This window comes from Oryctolagus cuniculus, chromosome X (genome assembly GCF_964237555.1).
Source record: "Oryctolagus cuniculus chromosome X, mOryCun1.1, whole genome shotgun sequence".
Taxonomy (NCBI): Eukaryota; Metazoa; Chordata; class Mammalia; order Lagomorpha; family Leporidae; genus Oryctolagus; species Oryctolagus cuniculus.
In genome coordinates, this window is record NC_091453.1 from 92371759 (window position 1) to 92396602 (window position 24844).

General features: G+C 40.1%; 1 protein-coding gene across 1 annotated transcript in view; it reads left to right on the forward strand.

Moving 5' to 3' along the window:
- PCDH19 (protocadherin 19) overlaps positions 1 to 24844 on the forward strand; it is a 118002-nt gene that overhangs the window by 66902 nt on the left and 26256 nt on the right. The window contains exons 4-5 of the mRNA XM_008273147.4: positions 32 to 90; positions 11333 to 11505. Coding sequence (XP_008271369.2) covers positions 32 to 90; positions 11333 to 11505 — 232 coding nt within the window. The remainder of the gene's footprint in view (positions 1 to 31; positions 91 to 11332; positions 11506 to 24844) is intronic.

Here is a 24844-nt window from a genome sequence, read left to right on the forward strand (position 1 = left end):
TTCTATATAATCTTTTTTTTTCTCATTACAGACTGAAAACTATTCTTTTGACTCCAACTATGTGAACAGCCGAGCCCATTTAATCAAAAGGTATGTTGGTTTGCTTGCCTATTTCTACAACTAAGCTTGATTTCATATAAAAAGCAAAACAAATTTAAAAGACTTTAAAATATGTTGTTTTGGGTTTGGAGATGAATACGTCACTGTTTATTATAGCAATTGGAAAAATTCAGAAAAGTATAAAAAGTAAATAAATGTTAATTCCATCACTCAATGGTAATCACTATTGATATTTCATTGTACTTGCTTATATTAAAATGCTTATATAAATATAATTAAAAAATCAAATCAGGGTGATATTACAATAGAGTTTTACATGATAGTTTAGAAAACTTTCAAAATCATGTGGATTTCAAAATTCTGATTGCTATCCACTTTAAGGAGAGGGAGGCCTTAAAATATTTTCTCATGTGGAACCTGCCAATGAGTTTTGAGATTACTGTTATTCTGACAAATTTGAATTTTTGAAGGATATTTTAGCAACAGATAAATTAATTCTTTATTTTTTAAAAATAGTTATAGATGAAAGAGAAATAGAAAAGATAGCTGCCTGATTCAATACTTCCTAAGATGTTTGAAAGCTTTTCACATGAAACACTGAAAGTTAAGATATGTGTGATTGGTTGATCATAACCTAGTTATCCATGCAGCCACAGTATATGTTAGTATAAAGCTGGGTATTGACATAGAAGATTCCATCTGGTACTGTGAGAACTAAAGTCACCCAATGGAAGAAAAGACAAGGGGTTCAGGAAGATCTCTAAGGAGAGAAAACTTCTTGTGAGAAAACCCCAGTACTGACCATTCAGATGATGCCTTTATTACTGCTTTATGTATAGAACCTCTTGAATGGTCCACTGGTTATTCTGCAGCTAAAATTGAACACTGAATATGGTTGTTAAAATAATAGAAATGAAATAGAGAGGCAAGCAGAGTATGTTAAAGCTGTAGTAGAAAAGACCTGGAAATTCTATTATTTTGCTGGCTCTAATCCCATAAATTTACATCACCAGAAGGGTAGGATTCAAGGAATAAAATAGCTTGCTGTACAACTAGCTTGAATTCATATCTAATTTAATTCACAATGCAGCAATAAACACTGACAATGTGCTACATTAGTCTGTATTGGTCTGGGATCACTTGTGACCTTAAGTGATGATTATTAGTCATCTGCAAATGGATAGCTCTATATCACCAGTCATAGCATAGTCTGGAATTTTTCAGAGGGGTTGAGAATAATCCTTTCAGGATATTTTCTTGGATTATAGAAAAAAGCAAACAAAAAGTCAAGTTCAAAATTATGTGACTAATTTGTTTTAGGAGGATTTAAAAAAAACCTGTTTTACCTGCGCTGATTAGTCTTGTGGCAGAAATGTGCTTTGTTTTCTGCTTTAGGATTGTTATTCTCAAAGCTCCTTATTTATTTATTTATTTGTATGTATCTCGTAAATACAGCATCGGGAACATAATAATTCTTCCCACTGCGCCTGTCCTCCCACCCACTCCCACCTTCCTCCCCCCTTTCCTGTTTGGTCTGAGAAAGAAAAGGAAAAAGGAAAAAGGAAGGAAGGAAGGATAATGGAGTAAAAAAAACCAAGAGAACTGTTCCTCAACAGTCTAAACAAGGGCTGTTCTTTGTTATTGCTTCTTGAAGGTGGTTTTCGCTTTTTTCCCTCTTCTTTTCCCAACCTTCCTCCTCCTTCTTTCCTTTTTTAAACTTAATTGTCTTTAAAGAAGAACCCAAGGATGATACATCTTTTGTGAGCTCAGACATGACTATTACTTATGAGACATAATAATATCTTCCTTTTAATACACTAAGAGGAAGTGATTCTTGGGAACATGTTTTACTATTAAGTCTCACGATACAACACTTTGTGGACAGAGGTCTTGCATGGGAAGTTAGTACACAGTGACTCCTGTTGTTAATTTCACAATTAACACTCTTATATATGATATCAGTGATCACCCAAGGCTCTTGACATGAGCTGCTTTAGCTATGGAAGCCTTTTGGATCCAGTAGCTCAACAAGGCCATAAGCAAGGTGGAAGTTCTCTCTTCCCTTAAGAGAAAAGTACTTCCTTTGGTGGCCACTTCTTTCTACTGGGTCTCACCCACAGGGGTCCTTTAAGTAGGACATTATTTCCCAGAGTATCTTGATTCTCCATGCCTGAAATGCTCCCCCTGGGCTTTCCAGCCAGACTTGAATGCCTTAAGGGCTGATTCTGAGGTCAGAGCACTTGCTTAAAGTGATTGTCATTCTATGAGTCTGCTGTATGGACTGCTTCCCATGTTGGGGCCTTTATTCCTTTTTAATACTGTCTATTCTTGTTTCCAAACACTTAGTCCTATTAATATGATCACTTTAACTCTTGATTGTATATATATATGGTCCCTTTACCACTTATTCCTATCCATTTGATCTTTATAACACTTAAGTTGCTATTTTTATCAGCCAACTTAAGGGATTTTGGTGTCTTATGACTAGTTGTTAGGTTATACCCTTAAAAGAATCTCCATAGGAATGTATGTAGGACTATATTGCTTTACAGTTACATACTTCATACATTTCACAATTACAACTTTATGATTTTGGTGATTCTTCCCACTGTGCCTGCCCTGCCCTCCCACCCTCACTCCCATCCCCCCTTCCCTTTCTTATTCTCACTCTTATTCTTTACAAAGATCTATTTTCACTTAACTTTATACATGTATGATTAACTCTACGTTAAGATTAGCATACAATGAATTGTATCAAAGAGAAGAAGATAAGGAAAATATTATAAAGTAAAAGAAAGTAGAGGATAAACAAAGATATACAATAAGAAGCTGTTCCTCAACAGTCAAGAGAAGGACTGTTCATAATCATTACTTCTCAAAGCATCAATTTCATTTCTACATGTTGTCTTTTTCGGTGCTCTGTTAGTTATTATACATCAGGGAGAAACCATAGAATTTGTCCCTTTGGGACTGGCTTATTTCACTAAGTATGATGTTTTCCAGTTTCACCCATTTTGTTACGAATGACCATACTTCATTTTTTTTTACTGTCATGTAGTATTCCATGGTATACATATCCAATAATTTCTTTATCCAGTTTTCAGTTGATGGACATTTTGGTTGATTCCATGTCTTTGCTATTGTGAATTGAGCTGTGATAAACATGGAGGTACAGATAGCTCTTTCATATGATGATTTCATTTCTCTTGGGTAGATTCCCAGGAGCGGGATAGCTGGGTCATGTGGAAGGTCTATATTCAGACCTCTAAGGTATCTCCACACTATCTTTCATAATCGTTTCACCAGTTTACTTTCCCACCAGCAGTGGATTAGGGTACCTTTTCCCCCATATCCTCACCAGCATTTGTTGTTTGTTGATTTCTATATGAAAGCCATTCTAACTGGGGTGAGGTGAAACCTCATGGTGGTTTTGATCTGGATTTTGCTGACAACTAGTGATCCTGAATATTTTTTCATGTGTCTGTTGGCCATTTGGATTTCCTCTCAAAGCTCCCTTTTAAAACTTGTGGTAAAACAGTGATTTGCCTTATCCTGGCAGGTCCCTTGGGCTAGCTAGCTTTGGGTACCTGGGAATTTTATGATTACACTGATAACATGAGCCTGATTTTCATAGTCCAGCAGAAAGCTAAGACTCCTGGGAACACTTTGCCCTGGGTCAGCTCCCCATATCTAATTTACAGCACAGACGGATGAGATTCAAATGTTAAGTTCAAACACTTAGCTTTTGGGATACGTGTATTTCCGCAGCAGCTTTGGGACTCACTAAGAACCTCTGATTTTGCCCAAATACATTATATATTTTTGTTTGCACACATATCACACAAAGGGCACAGCCTGGACTTAACGGGCTCTTGGTGGAGAATCTCCTGACATAGCCTGAAATGACAGATAGTAGTTTGTGCAGGAATTGGCTTAAGAGGAAACATCTGAATACTCAGGAATGCACACATTTTTTTTTGTCAGATTCTCCTTATGGAACTAGAAGGGTTTGGGAAAACTAGGAAGGCTTTGGGATATATGGGGTCAACTGAGTTTAGACAAAGCACAGTGCCTAGAAAGATGCAAACAATCTTGTGTGCTGTGCTTTTATGGAAGCTAACAATTTTAAATGTAAAATGTGCGGAAAATGCTAAAAGAGTGATGACTAACACCAGGGGATAAAACCATGCAAATGTGTTCAAGTACCTCACAGCAGTGTTTGAAAAGGGTTTATATGTGGTTTACAGTCATAGAGAAAGCTCCTGGCAGTAAATTATAAATCTGATTATTAGTTTCAATTTTACTGTCAAATGCTTGCTTTTTAGACTGCCACTCCAGTCTCAGTCCAGCTTTGAGAATTTGTAATCCTATCTGTTTTCTTTTCTTCTACTCACTTTCTAGTCAACTGGTGATGTTTCTTGGACTCTTCTTTTTTTTTTTTAATTCTTCAGCGGTTGTTAGCTTTATTGGCCAGCATCTGCAGCTGTCCACCTCTCATTCTTCCCTGCAGCAGCCAGGATTCCTATATAAAACAGTCAGTGCATTCAACTTAGAATGACTTGAGGGGAGCTGATGTTGTGGTGTAACAGGTTAAGCCTCTGCCTGAGGCACCAGCATCCCATATGGGCTCCAGTTCAAGTCCCAGCTGCTCCACTTCTGATCCAGCTCCCTGCTAATACGCCTAGGAAAGTAGTGGAAGATGGCCCAAGTCCTTGGGCCCCTGAACCCCTGTGGGACCTGGAAGAAGCTCCTGGCTCCTGGCTTTGGCCTGGTGCAGCCCTGGCTGTTGTGGCCATTTGAGGAATGAACCAGCAGGTGGCAGATATTCTCTCTCTCTCTCTCTCTCTTTCTGTAACTCTGACTTCCAATCAATAAAATAAATATTAAAAAAAGAAAAACTTGAGGGAGATTTATTTACAAAGGGAATATATGCAAAGGTTTGGGCATGGCTAGTGAACCACATGAAATACTGGCGTGAAGAATGGTGGAGAGACTAAAGTTCCTTCTGAAAAGACTAAGGGAAAGACCATGTAGGGAACAGTGACTTCAGAGTCACAGTAGCTTCTGCCCTGTTGAGGAATATAGTCATAATGAGGTGACTCCTGCAGGCAGGGAGCAGGGACAGTCACTGCCCCAACACCACTGTCCTCGCAGCCTCTGATCTCATGTTGGTATACTCCACTGGCTAACCCCAACAGAAAGCCAGAGGGTAAGGAGGTTCTCAATAGATATAAATCAAGATAAAGAAGGGTGAAGAGTGGATCTGGAAGGAAAGGGGAAGATATACGACATGATCCCTACAATTTTCTGCACTAGGAAATCTAGGATTATATGAAGGTATTTGAAAAAGTTCGTGGAAAATATATACTATGAAAAAAAACCATACACGGACTTCAAACATTTTTTGCACCACCATCTTATCTTTACTTATTTATTTGACAGGCAGAGTGGACAGTGAGAGAGAGAGACAGAGAGAAAGGTCTTCCTTTGCCGTTGGTTCACCCTCCAATGGCTGCCGCGGCCAGCGCACCGCGCTGATCCGATGGCAGGAGCCAGGTACTTATCCTGGTCTCCCATGGGGTGCTGGCTCAAGGACTTAGGCCATCCTCCACTGCACTCCCTGGCCACAGCAGAGAGCTGGCCTGGAAGAGGGCAACCGGGACAGAATCCGGCGCCCCGACCGGGACTAGAACCCGGTGTGCCGGCGCCGCAAGGCGGAGGATTAGCTTAGTGAGCTGTGGCGCCGGCCTCATCTTATCTTTTAATTCATTTTTCCATGAACTTTATGAAGTACCCTCAGATTTCTGAGATGTTTTTTTTCCTGAGACCATCACCTACAATATGCAGGTGTACCCAAGGAGGTTCACATACGAATCCCAGATTAACAAACTGAAATAGTTTGGCAGCTTTTCTGGAGGGACTTCCTTCCTGCTCTGCTTGTATCCTTGCTGTCTGCTCAGAGCAAGGAAAGCCAGCAGTGGTACTTTGCTCCTGCTGCAACACTGGCTTCGCGCATGCCTGCTTTCTGTGCTGCCGTGTGATCATCACTCCTGCCGTGATTTTGGAGCAGCATCAAGCAGGGCGTGAGTCTGTAATGTAACTCAAAGAGAATATAGTAGGAAATGAACAAGGCGCTGAAGCGGTGTGCAGAGAAAATGAACATCGGCTTCTAAATCATGCACGGTGTTTTCCTTTTCCTCCAGAATTGCCCTGGGGTTTTGCTGCACCTTCTATGGCGCCTCAGATGTAGTAAATGCTTGGTCCGTGTTTCTGGAATGAATGAATGAGAGGTGAAGGGTACCTCAGCGTTTTCCCATTAAAAACTAGCAGTTAACTGCCCTTTCAGTCAGTGATTCTGAACTGGGATGTGCACTGGGATTGCTTGGGCAGCTTGTTAAATGCAGAGTTTCTAGCAACTAGGTTCACCCCTGGTGAATCTCCAGTCTGAACTGGTTCCCAAGGTGACTGTGATGCAGGTGGTTTATTAACCTCCAGAGGATCCTCCTGTGTTCCTTAAGTATAACAGATCCTTAAAAATTGATGGAAAGTGCATATTATGGAAAACTGTACATGGATTTCAATTTTTCTTGCACCAAAAAAAACATATTGGGTAAGTCCATTTCTGTGAACTTTTTGAAGCTCCTTGTACAGTCTTTTGACTTCTACTCCCTTCTGCTTCCCAATGTCAGCTGCTATTTCCTGGGTGTGTGGTGTCACTTGGTAGGAAGATATGGCCTGTTTCCTTTCAGATTCTTCTTTGTTTTGGAAAACAGTTCCAATACTTTAAAGGACAAATATGGCTCAGAACTTGTGTACTGTTCATTCTTCAAGCATTTGCTGAGTATCTTTTGGGTGAAGAGCTGCCCTGGTCTAAATGCTTTCAAACATAGCTGTCCCTCGGTTGGCCACCAGAGTGGTAATAGAAACATTTGCATTTACGATATCATTGTAAATAAGGTACCTGTAATTTATTGTCCTACAAAAGTTGTATTACCAGTTTTTCATCTCCCAAAAGGTACACAGGTAATAAAGCAAATGAAATCAGCATTTTTTATGCCTAGCATAAATTGTTATTTGTATGGGGCGAGTAGCCATTTACCAGGCTGTTTTACAATTTGCAGCATCTTGCTCACTGGGTCTTAAACTGCCTTCCACAAATCCATTCATTAAGCCACTAAATATCCTTACAGGATCAGTGCAAGTGGCAGTTAGTTTGTCAGATTGGCAAACTGATCTTTAAAATGAGCCTAACTATTCCAGGCTTGGGGTGGGGGATCATCATAACTCTTGCTTTTTCTTCTGAGATCTTGCTGTGCTCGTGCTACCAGCCCCTTAGTTCCTAGGAGCTAATCCTTAGCTATTCCATTATTTCTATTCCTTTAACCTGAGAAATAAAAGCCCTGGGGTGGTTTATAGTAGTCACATGCATACAAAATAGATGGGCACGTTTTAAAAAGGCATCTCCCAAAGACAACTAGGAGAAGCAAGCTAGAGATCCCTGGCTTCCAGGGAGGTAACTCTACAATTAAACATCATGTTTACCTTGAAGCTTTGGAGAAGCCAAGACAAACTGGCAGATACATCAGGTCATATAGTTCTCGTTGTTCAATAAAGGAAGGATACACATTTGACAGGAGAACTGTTTTTCCCCCTTGTTCCTGAATTTTAGGAGAAATGGACAATATCTGACTTGTTAACAGAAGATATGTAATTTAAATCTAAATCTCCTATGCCAATCCCATCAAAGACCTTGCCATAATATTTAATTGTAACTCAGTGAAGGCATTGCCATATAGAATAATGATCATATTCTGGAATGACCATTTATTGAGCATCTATGAGTATGTGATACTTCAAGTGCAGTGTCTCATTGAGCCCTCAAAATGGCCCAGTGAAGGAAAGTTTAGCAAATGCAATTATGGACAAGGAAAGTGATGCTCAAACACATTTGAATTTAGTGCCAGGATAACATCTATGATGTGGCAGATCACAGATTATTACTTGTTTTAACAACTCCAAGTTCAGTGCTTTCTCCATTATAGTTTGTTACAGGAATAGAGTATTAAGAACCTACGGCAGTTATTCTCAACTAAGGGTGATTTGGCAGTATCTCTCTGGAGACTTTTGTCATTTTCTCCTGAGTGGGGATCACTACTGGAATCTAATGGGTAGAGGCCAAAGATGCTGCTAAACATCTTACAATGCCACCAGGACAGCCACAACAATAATTGTTTTAAAAATATTTATTTATGTATTTGAGAGGTAGAGTTACAGACAGACAGAAAGAAACAGAGACAAAAGTCTTCCATCCACTGGTTCACTCCCCAGCTGGTCACAACAGTCAGAGCTGGACCAATCTGAAGTCAGGAGCCAGGAGCCAGGAGCTTCTTCCACATCTCCCACACTGGTGAAGGGGCCCAAGTACTTGGGCCATCTTCTTCTGCGTTCCCAGGTCATAGCAGAGAGCTGGATCGAAAGAGGAGCAGCCAAGACTTGAACCAGTGCCCATATGGGATGCCAGCACCACAGGTGGAGGTTTAGCCTGCTATGCCACAGTGCTGGTCCCCACAACAAATAATTATGTGACCAAAGCTATCAGCAATGTAAAGAAGCAGAAGAAGCCCTACTCTGAGAATGGTTAAGTACTTTGCTCTTAGACCATATCCCTTACTATCATGTATCTCAAGCAAGTGTTGGCAGCCATGGAAATACAGCCCATTCAGAGCTGAATTGTCTGCCTTAAAGTGATAATTTCCTCTTGTGGATTAAAGAAATTTTCATATGCATCAGATACTAGATATACAGGTGGGAAAATTAATATTTCCTATAAAAATGAAAGAGCCTATAATACCATCCAGGCAGGTCATTTCTTTCATCCTGAGGAGTATGGGTGCTTGTAAGGCAGGGCCCAGCTTTTTCAGAGGAACTGCATTTATTTCAACTGTGGGATTAGAATTTATTAAAAGTCCTAGATTCTGTGTCATAAGGCTAGAAATGGTGAAGCACTTTAAGTTATGTGCTTCCAGTTGGCCTTTTTGACCATAAAAGAACTATAGGATGATTTGTTTTTTAATAGAACTGCATCCTGGGGAGTTCGTAGGGCCAAGTTAGCTGTGTGACATAATTTGGAGGAGCTGAGTGAGCTGGCCGATTGAGTGATTTTAGTGTTAGTGCAGTTGATGCCAAGTTATCCTTCCTGAAAATAATTAGCTAACAGGTCAATGCTTCACTCTCTCCTACTCTTCATTTTCTTATAATTATGGCTTTCCAGTTACTGCCCTCTTGATCTTTTCCCTTTTATATTCGGGTCAGCAAGCATTCTTTATCTAAGTTTGTCATATGTTAAAAGTCTGCTGTGATTCCTCTTGACCAAGTGTAGAGAGTGACAATGTGTCCATTGTGTCCATGGCATAGCTCTTCATTATATGTACAGAATGTTCTTATCAAAGTCTCAGAGAGCCAGCCCTGTGAATGTTCAAGGTTGAGCAGATCAAGCGAGTTTGTGGTGTCATCTCCACGGGGCTCCATTTTCAGAGGCACAGTAGGTCTGTTGGGGCTTGTCCTAATTCACAAGCGTGTCACTCTCCTTGTTGAGACAACAACACAGTTTCTTGAGTGTGCCTTTGTGGCTTCCTCACTGACTAGGGAATGGATTCACCATCCACCAGGTATTTCAGATGCATAATTTATGATCCATGGTGTAGCACAGCTGCAGACTCAGTCAGGACATACAAAATATTAGAAGTAGCAGGTGGGGATGTACCCTATGTATTATTCTGTATTCTTTGAGAAATGGTGGAGGAGTTCTTGGATAGTAGGGTAGTGCATTGTATGGTGCAATAATTTAATAAATGCCAGAAAAATTTTACCCACAAACACTTGAACTGCATGTTTCCATGTATCGCAGTTCTATTAGTGCTCATTCTCTCATTCTCACTTTTATTTCACCTTCTGTTTAGGGTTCTCTATAGAAACAGAATCAATAGGTATATCTACATCTATACTTATCTCAGTATCTATAGCTACATCTTTATATTTATCTCAAAAGAGTTTTATTGTAAGGAATTTGCTCATGAAATTCTGGAGGCTGAGAAATCATGTGATGACATCTACAAGCTGGGGAACCTGGAAAACTGTTGGTGTAGTTTAAAGGCTTTAAAACCAGAAAACTAATGATACGAATTCCAGGCCTGATCTGAAGCTTTGAGAGCCAGGACCACTGAGGGCAGAAGATTAATGTCTCAGCTTCATCCGTTATGCGGAGTGCAAATTCAACATTTCTCCATTTCTTTTTTTCTATCTAGGCCCTCAATGGGTAGAAAGAGCCACGTGCACACTGGGGAGAGTGTATGCTTTGCTTAGTCTACCAATTCAAATGCCAATCTTTCCTGGAAACACCCTCACAGACATACTCAGAAATAATGTTTTCCTTGCTCTCTGGGCATTCTGTGGCCCAGTCAAGTTGACACATCAAATTTTCCATGTACCAGGGCTGTTCTCTTCTCAGCTCCTGTTTCTCCCCTTTTCTTTGAATTTGTCCCTCTGACTTTCTCAGTGAAAACTAACCTGGGTTCTCCTATCCTGGTAATTCTTTCTACCTTAATGGTACTACCCCGATTTCTACCACTTTTTTTTGTTTGTTTTCTTTTTCTTTTTTCCACAAATGTTTGGAGTATACATGGTGGTTAAGATTCCAAGCGCTGGAACTCAAATACCTGGGTTTTGCCTTATATCTGCTACTTTTTAAAACCAGCTGTGTGACCTTGGTCAAGTTATTTAACTTCTAGGCACCTCTGTTTTTCATCTTTAAATGGGAATATTAGTAGCACCTTTCTCTTATAGAGTTGTGATGGTTTAAAAGTTAATTAATGTCAAGCACTTCAAACAGTGCCTCATGAATAGTAATCCATCAGTAAACATTAGCTATTATTTTACTTTGATTGTAAGGGAAGTGAGAAAAGCCTTCTGAAATGATGAAATTCTTTAGAGGTGGTTGTTTTAGATTTGTACTTCTTATGCTGTGCCTGTAGTGATTCATTGAAAATAGGTGAATGAAAATATTAGCCAGATCAGCATCCAATAGTGGGAACCTCTCTGCAATGTTAAATTCCATTATGTTTAAACAGAGATTTCTTTTCCCCTTATTCCTACCCTGTTGGGCAATCCAGCCACGGTTGGCCCTGTTACAGAGCTGACATCATCCTGGCTCAGAAAGATTTTTTAAAAAGCAGATCTCTCACAGATGTAAATTATCATTCTTTGTTCAACCCAGCAGCTCCACCTTCAAGGACTTAGAGGGCAACAGCCTGAAGGATAGTGGACATGAAGAGAGTGACCAGACTGACAGCGAACATGATGTCCAGCGGAGCCTGTATTGTGATACTGCTGTCAATGATGTGCTAAACACCAGTGTGACCTCCATGGGATCTCAGATGCCTGACCATGGTAAGGGCTGGTTGGATGTAAGTCACAACAATAGACTCCAAAGAATCCAGACACTTTTTCTGTAATGAGTGTGTAACCAAGGTATCTGCTGAGCTCACACCGCAGTAGCATCTACAGGTTTTTGACATGTCCTGACACCTAGCCAGATTCTTCTTTGCCCTCCCTGAGTGGATCACCTAGGGCGGTATAACGTTCAAACATTTTAAAATCTGACTGCATATACACTGTGCATACATTCTCTTCAATACTAACTGCGCTGAGTACATAGGAAACAACCAGATGCCTTCTCATCAGGAATAAATATCTCTTTTCGGTTTAGTCCATGAATGCGGCTGATCAGTTGAGTCACGCAGAACACAGTGATGATGAGATCAAAGGGGTGTGTGTTACTTTCCTACCAGGCTTTACCTAGAGAGGCTCTGTTCTCTGACCACAAATTGTACACTCACTTTACTGAGGAAACAAAGTCTCAAACTTCTCATTTCACCTGCAGGGCCACTATGCCAAATCCCAGTAACTGTCACACAAATCCATGCCATTAGTCATAGGGGCAGCTGAGTCAACATAAAGCATTCTGCTAATGGGCAGAGCACCTCAAAGTGGCCCGTCAGGAGCAGCATCCTCATGTATGGAGGAGAGTCTGTTTTTGTAAACTCAGCCACACCTGCTTCGGTAGAAAACATTAGAGAGTTCAAGTAAGGCAGAATAGGTGGACTCGGGCACTAGTGTCATTTTCAGTATTTTACTGATGCACACATGCAATGCAAACAGCCTGTCTTTTTCAGTTAAGAAGTATGAAATCAGCTTGGTGTTTAGGCTCAGTGAAGCTTCCGAATGCTTGGCTATGTCTTGAGAGAAACTAGACTCAAGCTCAGCTGGAAACCCTACTGCTGAAAGACGTAAAGAAGAGAAAACAAAATATGGTGATTATGTGCTGGTCTTCAGCTGTTTCATTTCACTGTAAACATCATTAAATGCTTTTGTTTTGCTTTTGTAAATGAATCCAGAGAAAAAAATGCATGATCCACAAAACAAAATGTTTTCCATGGAAAAAAATTAGTCACTGTAGAGTCTATTAAATTGTCTAATCCATCCCCACCCAAGCAGACTGGAGTGTCAAAGTCTGTAATATATAGAGGTCACTACCAATTGTGCACTGCTGCCTTCCCTAATTGGTGAGTGGTGACATCTGCAGAGATAATATACTTTCTGGGAAGCCTTACTATGACTAAAGATGAAAAAATTTAAACATTTATATAGCTGAAACAGAGGCAATTTAATTCTCGGAGGATTAGCAGTGTGTCACAAGATGCAGACTGATACGTATCATTTACTAGTCATGTGTCTCAAAGAAAGCCTTTTTCATTTATATCAGAAAGGGTTTTAGTTAGATGCTCTCTAAAATGAAATGACTCCAGGAAAGGAAATAGTCATAATTGATTCTCACTTTATGCCTGGCTTGAACAACATCTGTTTTAATTTTTGTCACATTTCTCTAGGAAAACAATATCAGTGGACTGCAGCTAGTTTTTCTTAGAGGGTGTTTCTTACAAATGGACTGTATGTATATATCTTGTGTGTGTATTTATTTATATATCTATATATACATATTGTGCATGTTGGATAATAATGACAGGATTCTGAAGCAAATCAGTGGCAGTGTTCTGCATATGATTCCACACATACACACACACATTTTTTGCTGTTACATTTTCGCAACACTTTCACATTTTGTTTCCCATTATTGGATTTGCATGTATATATCTTCATTTTTCCATTATTCCAGCAGTGACTAAACCTTGAACTAGCCCTTATTTGGGTTGATTCATTTCAACCTGAGTGAGTGACAGAAGTTTAGGTACAAAGGGAATTTAGGTCTCGCTTACACCTCACTCTCTAGCTTGTGATATCCCACTACTGCTGAAGCTTTCTGTAATGATACTTAATTGTATGTCCCAAATCAACTCTGGGCTTGCCACACGGATTGTGTCACGAGTTCACTTGAGTTGATTACTGCCATCTCACAAGACAACAACTATTCCAACAGTTTATTGATTATCTCAAACCTGCATTCTGATAACAAGTGTATCTCATTTTATACTGAAGCACCTCGATAGGCAGTCACTGGGTGAAGCCACCATGCATGCTTGATCTTGAACTTGTCAGGCTGACTCTGATTTTGATATGGCTTTTGGTCCTTCCAGAACCACTCCAAAGTTGGGCCAAATGTACCCAATAAAGTGTACCTTATACCTTTGTTTTGGGAAGTTTGCCTCATTCACCTTGGATTCCATGTCTGTGGATTTCTCTCTGATATTTCTAATTTGGATGTTAGAAATGCATCTTTCTTGGCAGATGCATGGACACCTGATGGATGGGAAATTTCTGGATTGTCAAACTAAGATAATTTTATGCATCTTAATTTTTTTTCCATGTGCAGGAATGGGTCGCTAAATGAGCTGATACTGTGTTGTCAACTGTTTGAGGAGAGTACAAACTGTATTTGCTCCTCTCTTTCTGGGACACACCTGGGCCCTGTGCTTCTCCACACTGCTAAAAGCTTCTATGGGATTTGTTCTTATAACTTCACTGTGTCGGAAGAATGCTCAGTGTGAATGACTGTAAGGGCTCAAATGTCTTAATTCTCAGTAGCTTTTCTTTGAGAATGTTCCTAGGGTTAGTAATCCAGAATCACTATATTCAATATAGAAAGGAGAATATCTAGAGGACTTTTTGATTCAGAAGACAAAAGTCAGGTGTTTACTCACTGGTGAGTTTGAATTGTGTTTTTTTTTTAATTTATTTATTTATTTGAAAATCAGAGTTACAGAGAGAGGAGGAGACAGAGAGCAGAGAGAGAGAGAGAGAGATCTTCCATCTGCTGGTTCACTCCCCAAATGGCCACTACAGCTGGAGCTCAGCAGATCCCAAGCTAGTAGCCAGGAGCTTCTTCTGGGTCTCCCATGTGGGTGCAGAGGCCCAAGTACTTGACCCATTTTCCACTGCCTTCTCAGTCACATTAGCAGGGAGCTGGATCTGAAGTGGAGCAGCCAGACGCCCATATGGGATGCTGATGTCACAGGTGGTAGCTTTATCCACTATGCCACAGCACCAGTCCCTGGATTGTGTTTTGATTGCCCCAAACATATTCATGAGCTGGGTTAGGGTGGAGGTAAGAGGGAATGAAAGGAATCTCTGCTGTCTGGATTGCTGTCAATCCTAGTATCTCTGTTGACATGTCTAAAACCAGGTCAGTAGGTTGATGAACTGACTGAGCTGAATTACTGGGTCACCAGCTGATTGAATTATAAATTGATTTGTCATCCACGGTGCCCATGCATTAATGTGTTTCGGTCTGTCCCTGGTACAGACTGCCCTTAGCTCTGTTGTCATGGCTCCTCAGAACAGAAGGTGATGGAGAATTCTTTATCCATGCTTTCTACTGGCATAAGGAACTTTTGGAGTGCTGTTTCGCAGTAGCTCTAAGAGTGCCTTAAGAGCAAGTAAGTGTTGTCATTTACCAGATTTATATCACCTGATTTGGTTCCTGAGGTGGTTTGGTGCTGAGGTTGAAAGTCACTGTCAAATCTCTTAACTAATACTTTGACTGCTTGAATTTGAGTACCTTCTGGTGGGGATATGAATTTTGCTTTATTTAATTCCTGTGGATGATTTCTAAGAGGGGTAATTGACAATAACGTGGTCAGAGGTGTCAGAAGCTCAGGGATTTGTTGCATGATTTGGTATCACTGGATTTGCAGCTCCTCTTGTCTGGGTTGGGTAATGCCAGGGTTAATTGGCATCCTTGTTGGCTTCTGGCTCCTCCTTGTTTCTTTGCATGACCATTTGGGGTGACATGAGCATTCCATTATGCATACTTAAACATATAATCCTGATACGAAATTGAGATTTATGGAAATCATAACCTAGGACTGTATACTAGTCCCACACCCCACTAATTTTTCTCAAATCAGACCCAGTCTTTTTTTCCTTATGATCTTAATTATTGATTATATATTCATCATCTAAAAATATGGCTTTAATTGCTCTAATATGCACCCAATTTTGAGTTTACTGCAAAACTGGGTTGGTTTCCCTCCCATGCTAATTGATACCAAATGAAGGCAATGTACAGAAATATGCAGTAACATTTATCTGCTTTTCACATCCAAATGCACCCAAATGCAACATAATGATTGCTTTACTTCTGGAAGTGTAGATTCTTATGCATTTTGCTAAACTTGTTTATTTACTAGTCTCATCACCTGAATAGCACTTAACATGTTTGCTGTATAAAATGTGGATTTGAAGAACTTGATCTGTGCCTAATGCAACTGCTGTTACAAATTAGCCATGAAAATGTTCTGTAGGCTACATATTAGGCATAGCATAGTGTCAACCACAGGTGTATTAAGACATTCACACTTTTAACACTCTACCAACAATGTATAATTTCATTTCCTCTAGACTTTTAATGAAATTATGAGTCAATGACTGAACATTCTTTCCTTTATCCTCTTACCTATCCCCTTGACTCACCTCTCACCTCACTAAATTTCCAAACACTCACTTCAATTAATCTCTTGGCAAAATAGGGCATTCTCAACGGAGAATATTTTGTGACATTGCAAAGCAGTGTGCTGCTGGGCTCTAGAAATGGCAGCATGTACCAGATGTTCATAGAGTAATTGAAAATTCCATTTTATCAGAATAGCATTTGCTGTCAAAAAGTTTTATCTTTACTTCAACAAAGAGGTTGATTAGATCCCCCTGGACCTGAATTAGCATCTTTGAGGCTTGATATACTGTTTTGCAATTCATGTGGTTGTTTCTTCCCCAGTTTTGCTCATATAGAATCTTTTAAAATATATTCATCCTCTTGCAAATATACCTAGTGAAATGTTTAATTACTTGAACGTAGGAATGTATATATGCTGTTTCTGTATATGTGACTTAGCGTCTTTCATCCTGCCTCAGGTATACCGTGTTCTAATGCCAGTCAGGAACAATCTGTGCACAGACATATATCCTTCACTCACTCACTCATTTGTTCATTCAGCAGTATGTTTGAGAGCCCACTGTGTGTCTGACTGTGGGAATTGAATGTGTCAACTACTGCTGTTATTGACTGTGAAAGTTATCATTTTTTACTTTGTTTTTTGGGGTTTACTGAGGTGACCAAGGTCAACTCAATGATGAAGGAAATAATATTTTCCAATTTTAATAATCATAAGGGTAGAGCTTGGGACCAAACAAAACCCTTGTTTGTTTTGTGCCAATAAAACAAAAGAAATGATCTGAGAAGACTGTTACAATAAAAATACTTTTTTAAAAAAAGCTTTATTCTTTTGAAAGGCAGAGTGGCAGAGGAGGGTGGGAGAGAGAGTCAGAGACAGAAAGAAACAGAGATATATTGGTTTTTCATCTGCTGGTTCATTCCCTAAATGGCCACAAGATCAGGGGCTGCACCAGGCTGAAGGCATGATCTAGGAACTCCTTCTGGGTCTCCCAAGTAAGTGGCAGGAGCCTAAGCACTTGGGCCATCTTCTGCTGCTTTCAGGCACATTAGCAGGAAGCTGGGTCAAAAGCATAGCAGCCAGGACTTGAACTGGGCCTTACATGTGGTGGCTTAACCCACTGTTCCACATTGCTGGCCCCCCAAAATTATTTTAATGAGAGTATCAGGAAAAATTCTTCTTTTATGTTCTAATTTGAACAATATCACATGGTAAGCATTTTAAAAGATCCACCTGTTGTGAGGTTGAATTTCATGCTCATCTTTATTTGATGTCAGTATAAGATGGTAGGTTTTTTTTAAAGGTTCATTTATTTATTTGAAAGGTAGAGTTACAGAGAGGCAGAGGCAGAGAGAGACAGAGAAAGTCTTCCATGCATTGGTTTACTCCCTAAATGGCTGCAGCGGCCAGAGATGCGTTGATCCAAAGCCAAGAGCCAGAAGTTTCTTCTGGGTCTCCCACGTGGGTGCAGAGGCCCAAGGACTTGTGCCGTCTTCCACTGCTTTCCCAGGCCATAGCAGAGAGCTAGATCAGAATTGAAGCGGCTGGGACTCGAACCGGCACCCATATGGGGATGCCAGCACTGCAGGTGGTAGCTTTACCCTCTATGCCACAGCACTGGCCCCAAGATGGTAGATTTAATCTCTGACAGGCCCAGCTACCTTGCTGGTTTAGAGGCGTGCAGTGGTATTCTAAAGATCTAAAGATCTTTTCTTCTGATGCCCATAAAGTTCATCCTTTCTCAGTCTCAGCAACTTCTGGGTAGGTAGGAACAGAGGTGATAGGTGGAGCATTTATTTATTTCAACTACATTGCTGCACCAGATAATTGGATTCCTTCCAAAGCATTATTTACATTCTATTGACAAGACAGTCACTGGAATAAAAAGCTGTCCTTAACTAATGGAAACATCTATGCCGTTAGCAGTTGTTTGCTAGAATTATTGTGGCATAGCCCCTTTGGTAAAAGAATTCTTTTAGGTCAGTTCAACATCAGTTTCTCCATGCAGGACACCATGAATAATACCAACTGTACATTTGCTTTCAAATGGAAATGCTACTGCATGTGTGTGTGTGTGTATGTGTGTATCTCCTGACTCACTTGGATCTTTTAGTTGTCTCATTTTCAAGGTCATTTTAAAATTTATTATTAATAATTACCTGTGGTAAAGGATTCATTATTCATCAAGAGAATAAATGCCAGGGGCTTTCTTGACTAGTTGAAGCTAAGAATTTCTACATTTCTAAGCACTTGGAAGGCATTGGAGGATGGATGCTATATAAAGGGAGCACACTGAACAATTAAGAATTTCATTCTCTAGGAGTTTATGGCCCAATAGCACAAATGGTCCAGAATGGAGTAGACTACCTAGGATCAGTGAAGAAATTAATTAAGGTTATTTGAGCTGGAAAGCAAAATGCATTTTTAAAAGGACACTTTGGTGTAATGGGATCCCTTTGGAAAAATAGGAGAAGCCAAGCCCCAACATGGTATGCTTGGGTGATTGACTAGATGAATCTCTTCCAGCTGCTTCATGACAAAGCAAGTTCTGTAGGTCATGAGTGGGGACATTGCCAATAGGATGGTAAATGAGATGCAAATCAAGTTAGTTGTTTTATAGGGCCAAATTATATTGACTATTTTACATACTCAAAAAGTCAACCAAAATATCAAGATGATTGGTTTTTTTGGGGGGGGATCTTTCTATTCAACATCATTTGTGTCCTTTCATAAGATGCCTAAGAAGCATAAATAAGCTCCACCAGGCTGAGAAAAGATGAATGGTTTTTACCTATTTGTAGAATACTTTTGTTTATTTTTCCTTTAATCTCTTTATTATGCAATAAATATGGCCAATTAAGTCTAGTCAGTTTTAAAATCAATTTAAAGAAACCAGAGAAAGCTTATTTGATACACAAACTTTGGAAATGTGGCTTTTTAAAACATGTTTATTTACTTACTTGAAAGATAGAGGTGGGCGGGGAATAGGGAGAGGTCTTCCACCTGCAAATGCTGGCAAAAGCCATAGCAGGGCCAGGCTGAAGCCAGGAGCTAGGAACTGAGCCTAGGTCTCCCATGTGGGTGGCAGGGACCCGAGTCCTGAGCCATCACCTGCTGCCTCCCAGGGTGCACATCAGCAGGAAGCTGGAATTGGAAGTAGACCCGGAACTTGTACCCAGACACTCCAATATGGGATGCAGGTATCCCAAGTGACTTAACCAGCTATGCCACAATACCTGCCCTGCAAATGTGGCTTTTCGACAAGAAAATCTTTGCAATTTCTCTTCCTACTAGGAATACCCCCAGTAAAACTCTGGCCTGGAAAAATCACCAAGAATCAGACTGGAAAATGGCCTTTAGGGCCACCAGAAAAGGTTCTTTTTTTTTTTTTTTTTTTTTTTTTTTTTTTTTTTTTTTTTTTATAGTACACACAGATTCTTCTGTGTTTATAAAAAATCCCACACAGTCTGGGCTCAGGTATTAGATGATCTTTCCTTCCTCCCTTTTTTCCTCTCTCCCTCCCTTCTTTCTTTTTTGTTTAAAAGAATCATTTCATTTTGCTCATAATATGCTAAGAATTTAAGAAGGCCTTAAGAAGGCAGTTTAACTCTTTTCCATGGGATCTCAAGTGTTGGAGTTGTGGTTGGAGAACCCACTTCCAAGGTGGCTTCTGCACTCACAAGTTCAGCATTTCTATTTTCTTTGGCCTCCATGTCATTTACCAGGGTTTTCCATGTGGCTTGAGCATGGTGATCTCCTTAAAGCTCAAGGTACGTAGACAAAACAGACTCATTTGCAGCTGTACATAATGGAACCCTGTAAATCAATCATTTTGCCATGTAAAGAGAATACAAAGCGGTTTCTCATAGTCAGGGATAGAAAAATTATCAATGAGAGATCCATCTCCAGAGTTGTTTTGAAGCATACCCTTTAGGATCAGACATGTGTATGCAGGGAGAAAAGTCAGAAGGGTATTGTGGAATTTTGGGTTTTAGGGTGAACACTGGGCTTACCTTAAAAAATGTGCAGATTGGGGCTGGTGCCGTGGTACCAGCATCCCACATGGTCATTGGCTCGTGTCCTGGCTGTTCCTCTTCCAATCCAGCTCTCTTCTAATAGCCTGGGAAAGCAGTGGAGGATGGCCCAAGTGCTTGGGCTCCTGCACCCATGTGGGAGATCCTGGGAAGCTCCTGGCTCCTGGCTTTGTATTGGCCTAGCTCCAGCTGTTGCAGCCATCTGGGGAGTGAACCAGCGGATGGAAGACCTCTCTCTCTCTCTCTCTCTCTGTCTCTCCCTTTTTCTGTAAACCTACCTCTCAAATAAATAAGTAAAAATCTTTTAAAAATGTGCAGGTCAAAGGATATGTTGAGTGGTTGGAGGTATTTTCATGGTGGTGTGTAGCAGGGGTGATTTAAAAGGCACTGAATCCAGGAGTTCATTGCAGTGGGTTTCTAAGAGACGTTTTGTCTTTGGAGGGTCTCTGGTAATCAGACATAAGTCTACTCTATTATCCTTCACAACAGATCAGACAAAACATATACAAGCTGATAAATAAGAAATAATAGACAATGATCTTATCATCAGTTTTATTTTTTTCTTGACATTACTGTCCACTTTAATGGCAGAAGAGACTCTCTAGATTCCTGTCCTAGTTTAATGGGAAGATTTTCTGTCTTTTTTTTCCCACAAACAATAACATAATTTTATTTATATAAAGTTCAAAACCAGACAAAAATAAACTAGAATGTTTAAGGTTGCATATGTAGCAGGTCAGAGTATAAAGAATGGAATATTATAAAAATTAGGATAATGACTGCTTTGCGGGGAAGGAAGGGATGCTGATTTGACTGAAGTTAGAATCCTTTAGAAATAAGTTTATCTTTCCCTACCCAAGTCAGCTAAGCTTTAAATCATGGTCTAGTACATAGACTTTAAGTTAATGCAGTTCAATTACAATCTGCTTTGATTAAAAGCATAACTTACTCACAATGTGGCTTCCTCTTGAAGTAGAAATCTGTAAATATACACGGCTTTAATAGCCTGGAAAAACTTGGTAGCCTTGGTTGATGGCAGCAACGCAGCTTCCCAGTCATGAGTTTGCAAATTCAAATCTAGTGCCAGAGATATATGTTCCAATTTCTGTGTGGCCACTCTCTCTGTGTCTAAGCTCATATATTCATTCTCTTTCTATCCTTGGCTTGGACAATAATAGATGTTTGACAACTTACTTTCTTCCTTAGTCTTTCAGGCTGTGTGGAGTTTCCAATCTGTGTGAACAATAGAATCTTTCCCTTTCAATACATAGAAAAGAGGGGAAAAAAGGAAAGATGTATGTTCCAAGATATTTGGATTGGTCAAACTGTTCCAAGGCATCACCACCTGCTGTTTTTCATCATTAATGAGGCTGTCAGTTGCTCTAATCTGGGAGGTGAACCAAAAGAATGGTTTTGATTTTAATTTAATTTAAAAATCAGCTTATTTAAAAAATGCCTCTGATGTGAAAGTCAAGTTGTACACTGTTGATAAACCAAAGCAAATCAAATGCAGAGACTGAACCATATGCAAACATAAACTATTTTAAAATTGAGGAAATCTTATGATTATAATCATTAGCTAGAGATTTTAGTCTTTTTAATTCAGTGAGCCATGCTGTATAATAGTGCATATCTGTTCTATTTTTTTTTCTGGAAGAAAAACTGATGGACCAAAGGTTTAAAGACTTTATTAATGTCAAAGTAAAGCCCAAAGTACAAATTATTTTGCTTGACTCAATGCCCATCAAACTGTATATGTTAGAAGTTGAGTGATTATCTGTGAATTTTCTTACACTGGATAATTTTGCTCAGTAGAAAAAAAGAAGTCAGAAATACAGTGTCTATGCATGAAGTGGATTTTAAAGACTTAGAGCCAGACCTTTGTTTGTGCCAGTTGTCAAGTTAGAAGGTTTCATTTTGCCTCTCTGAGCTTCACCAAACCCTTTCAGATTTATAATTGATGTCCACTGAAGTTGAAGGCAAAGAAAACCTTTGTTTTTTGACTGTAAGAAACATCACCTCACTTTTGGGCTCTAGTTAGCTGGAGGGTAGGTATATCGAATCCCACTACCCTTCTGCTAACACAGCAAGTGAACACTTCCTGAGTCCAGCTGATAATCAATGTGTGTATCTAATGAGTCTGCAAACAGACCAAGTGGCTGGAGCTGGCACTAGGAAACCACCATTCCAGACTAACCATCTCTTATTAACCTTTTGGTGTTCCCTTTGTGATGCTAATTAGAGACCCATAAAACTATCTGCCCTGCATCTTTAGTTTAAAATTGTCAAAGAAACACAATCCACCTTAGGCTTGTGTTACTATGGTGTTTCCCCTCATACGGGAAAAGGACTGACTTGCCATTTTAAAGTTTGGATAATTAATCTGTAATGTTCTGGCAATTAAAATGCCAGAAAAAATTGCTTCTGTAGTTTGTATAATTTATATTGCTCTCCAGATTGTGGTGGTACTGAAGCGGGTGGCAGATGTTTCTACCACCATCGTGTGTTGATGGTATGAAGGTCCCCATTCCCAGGCTGTAGCCCTGTCTGTCCCAGGCTGTAGCACTGCCTGGCTGCCTCCTGCTTTGGCCCGAATCCCTCCTGATGGCATGGGAGGGCTAGAGGTGTATTTTGCTCCCTTTTTGTGGGTTGATGAATCAAGGAATGAGCATTGTACTCTTGGGAGGGAAACATCTCTTAAGTTGAAGTTCTATTCAGCTTAAAATGATAGGTTGTCACATGGGTTCTTCCAGCATTCAAACTATTACAATTGCAGGATGAAAGTGGAAGAACAGCATTCTTTGCTTTTATAGTTTCCCTCCCACCCCTTCTTAGATATTTTCACACCCGGAAGTCCGCCCAGTAAGCATGTCGTTTGACAAAGAGCATTATGCAGTAAGTGTTCCAAGCATGTTGGAGCCATGTAGTCATCCTGTGCTTTTGTTTATCTATCTGCAGCACCAGGTCGTACCTCATTTCTTTCTCATTTATTCTAGATAAAAGTTATCTGAAATAAATGACTTCCATGATCCTAGGGGACAGAATCTCCTAGGGGTGTTGGGTGTGTATTAAATAAGTGAGAGTTGTGAAGCTAGACAATGTTTGATTTGATTTGGAAAAGGGGTGCTTCTTCCAGAAGACTAATATTATCATCTGGGATCCTTCAGAGATTAAAATACCTATGCCAGAAATGCAGGCACAGAGCCCAATATTCTACTTACAGCATTACCTAGAGCCCTTTTGATATCTTAAGTTTTCATGATCATCAATATAGAATTTCAAAGTCTTGAAACATCTTCAAAATCATGATAGGGAGTTCATGTTAAAATACATCATTTATCCCTTACAGCAGCCCTGAGAAGGAGACAAGCATAGAATTCCAAAAAAGCAACAAGAGGAATGATAACCATTTAAAGTGAAGATCCAAGTCAGAGTCTTGGCTGACTGAGAAAGGTTCAGAAAGTTAGAATGAGGTGATAAGAGAAATGCAATAAGAAACAAATATCTGTGGTTGAAACTAAGATTGCCAGGGCTGGGTGTGCATGTGTAATGCAGATTTCCTTTAGTATGTACTATCTAAGTAATCCTTATAGACAAACCTGAAAATTCTAATTCTCATGTCCCATCCATTCAGGCTCCAATTAATATGAGTCAGTGCTAGCAAAGTGAACACAACGACTTCTACCCCGCTCCATTTTCTTCAGCATTGACGCCACTAGTCTGCCTGTAGACCTAAAGGCAGGTCACGGTAGCTGAGTACAGACTGTGGAATCAGACAGCTCAAAGTTCCATGCTTGTCTTTGCCACCTGTTTCCACAGTCAAGTTACTTATTTTTTTGGACCTTCTGTTTTCTCACTGGCAAAGTGGGAATAATTGTGGAAATGCCCTATCAGGGTGGCTGTGAGGTAATCCTGATGAGGTATGTAGTGTCCTTCGTGGCACATCAGATGTGCTGCAGTCACGGAAAGTGATGTTACTCTTGTGGAATACCCACTCTGTGGGATTCCAGGACCGCACCACCCAGAGCATCTCAGCTGTGTGCTGCTGTTTCCTCTAACCGAGGGTGAGGCGTTTCATGTTATAATTATAGTTCAAACTTCAGGGAGCCCGTGGGAAGAAGAGGTGGACTTATTCAAATGCACACTAAGTTGTCAGTGGCTGCTATTAGATTGTTTCCAGGTTTGGAATTTGAAGGGGGCAGCGGGAGGACAGTTTCTAGGATATTGAATGTTAAGAGTCTCAGAGGAGAGAATGCCCAGAAAAGAGTTGCCAAGGGGTAACATGAATTTTCCCAGAACTATCAATGTTCAAAGGAACGTGGAATAATTGTTGTTGCTGGGTTTACTCACTGTGAGATCTCTGTATGCCAGAAAGCTCCCTTCACTCTGAAATCATTTTTCTGGGTCATCTCAGACTCTAGTTTGAGAAATTATAGGATGTCCACCAAGGGTTTGGAAGAGAGATCTGTATGCATACATTCTTGAGCGCTTGAGGTGAGGTAAGCAAAGCTTTAGTTCTTTTTTTATTTTTAAGATTTATTTTATTTATTTGAAAGAGTTACAGAGAGAGAGAGAGAGAGAGAGAGAGAGGTCTTCCATATGCTGGTTCACTCCCCAAATGACCGCAAAGGCCAGAGCTGAGCTGATCCAAAGCCAGGATCCAGGAGCTTCTTCCGGGTCTCGCAGGTGGGGTGCAGGGGCCCAAACACTTGGGTCATCTTTTACTGCTTTCCTAGGCCATAGCAGAGAGCTGGATCAGAAGTGAAACAGCTGAGACTTGAACCAGCA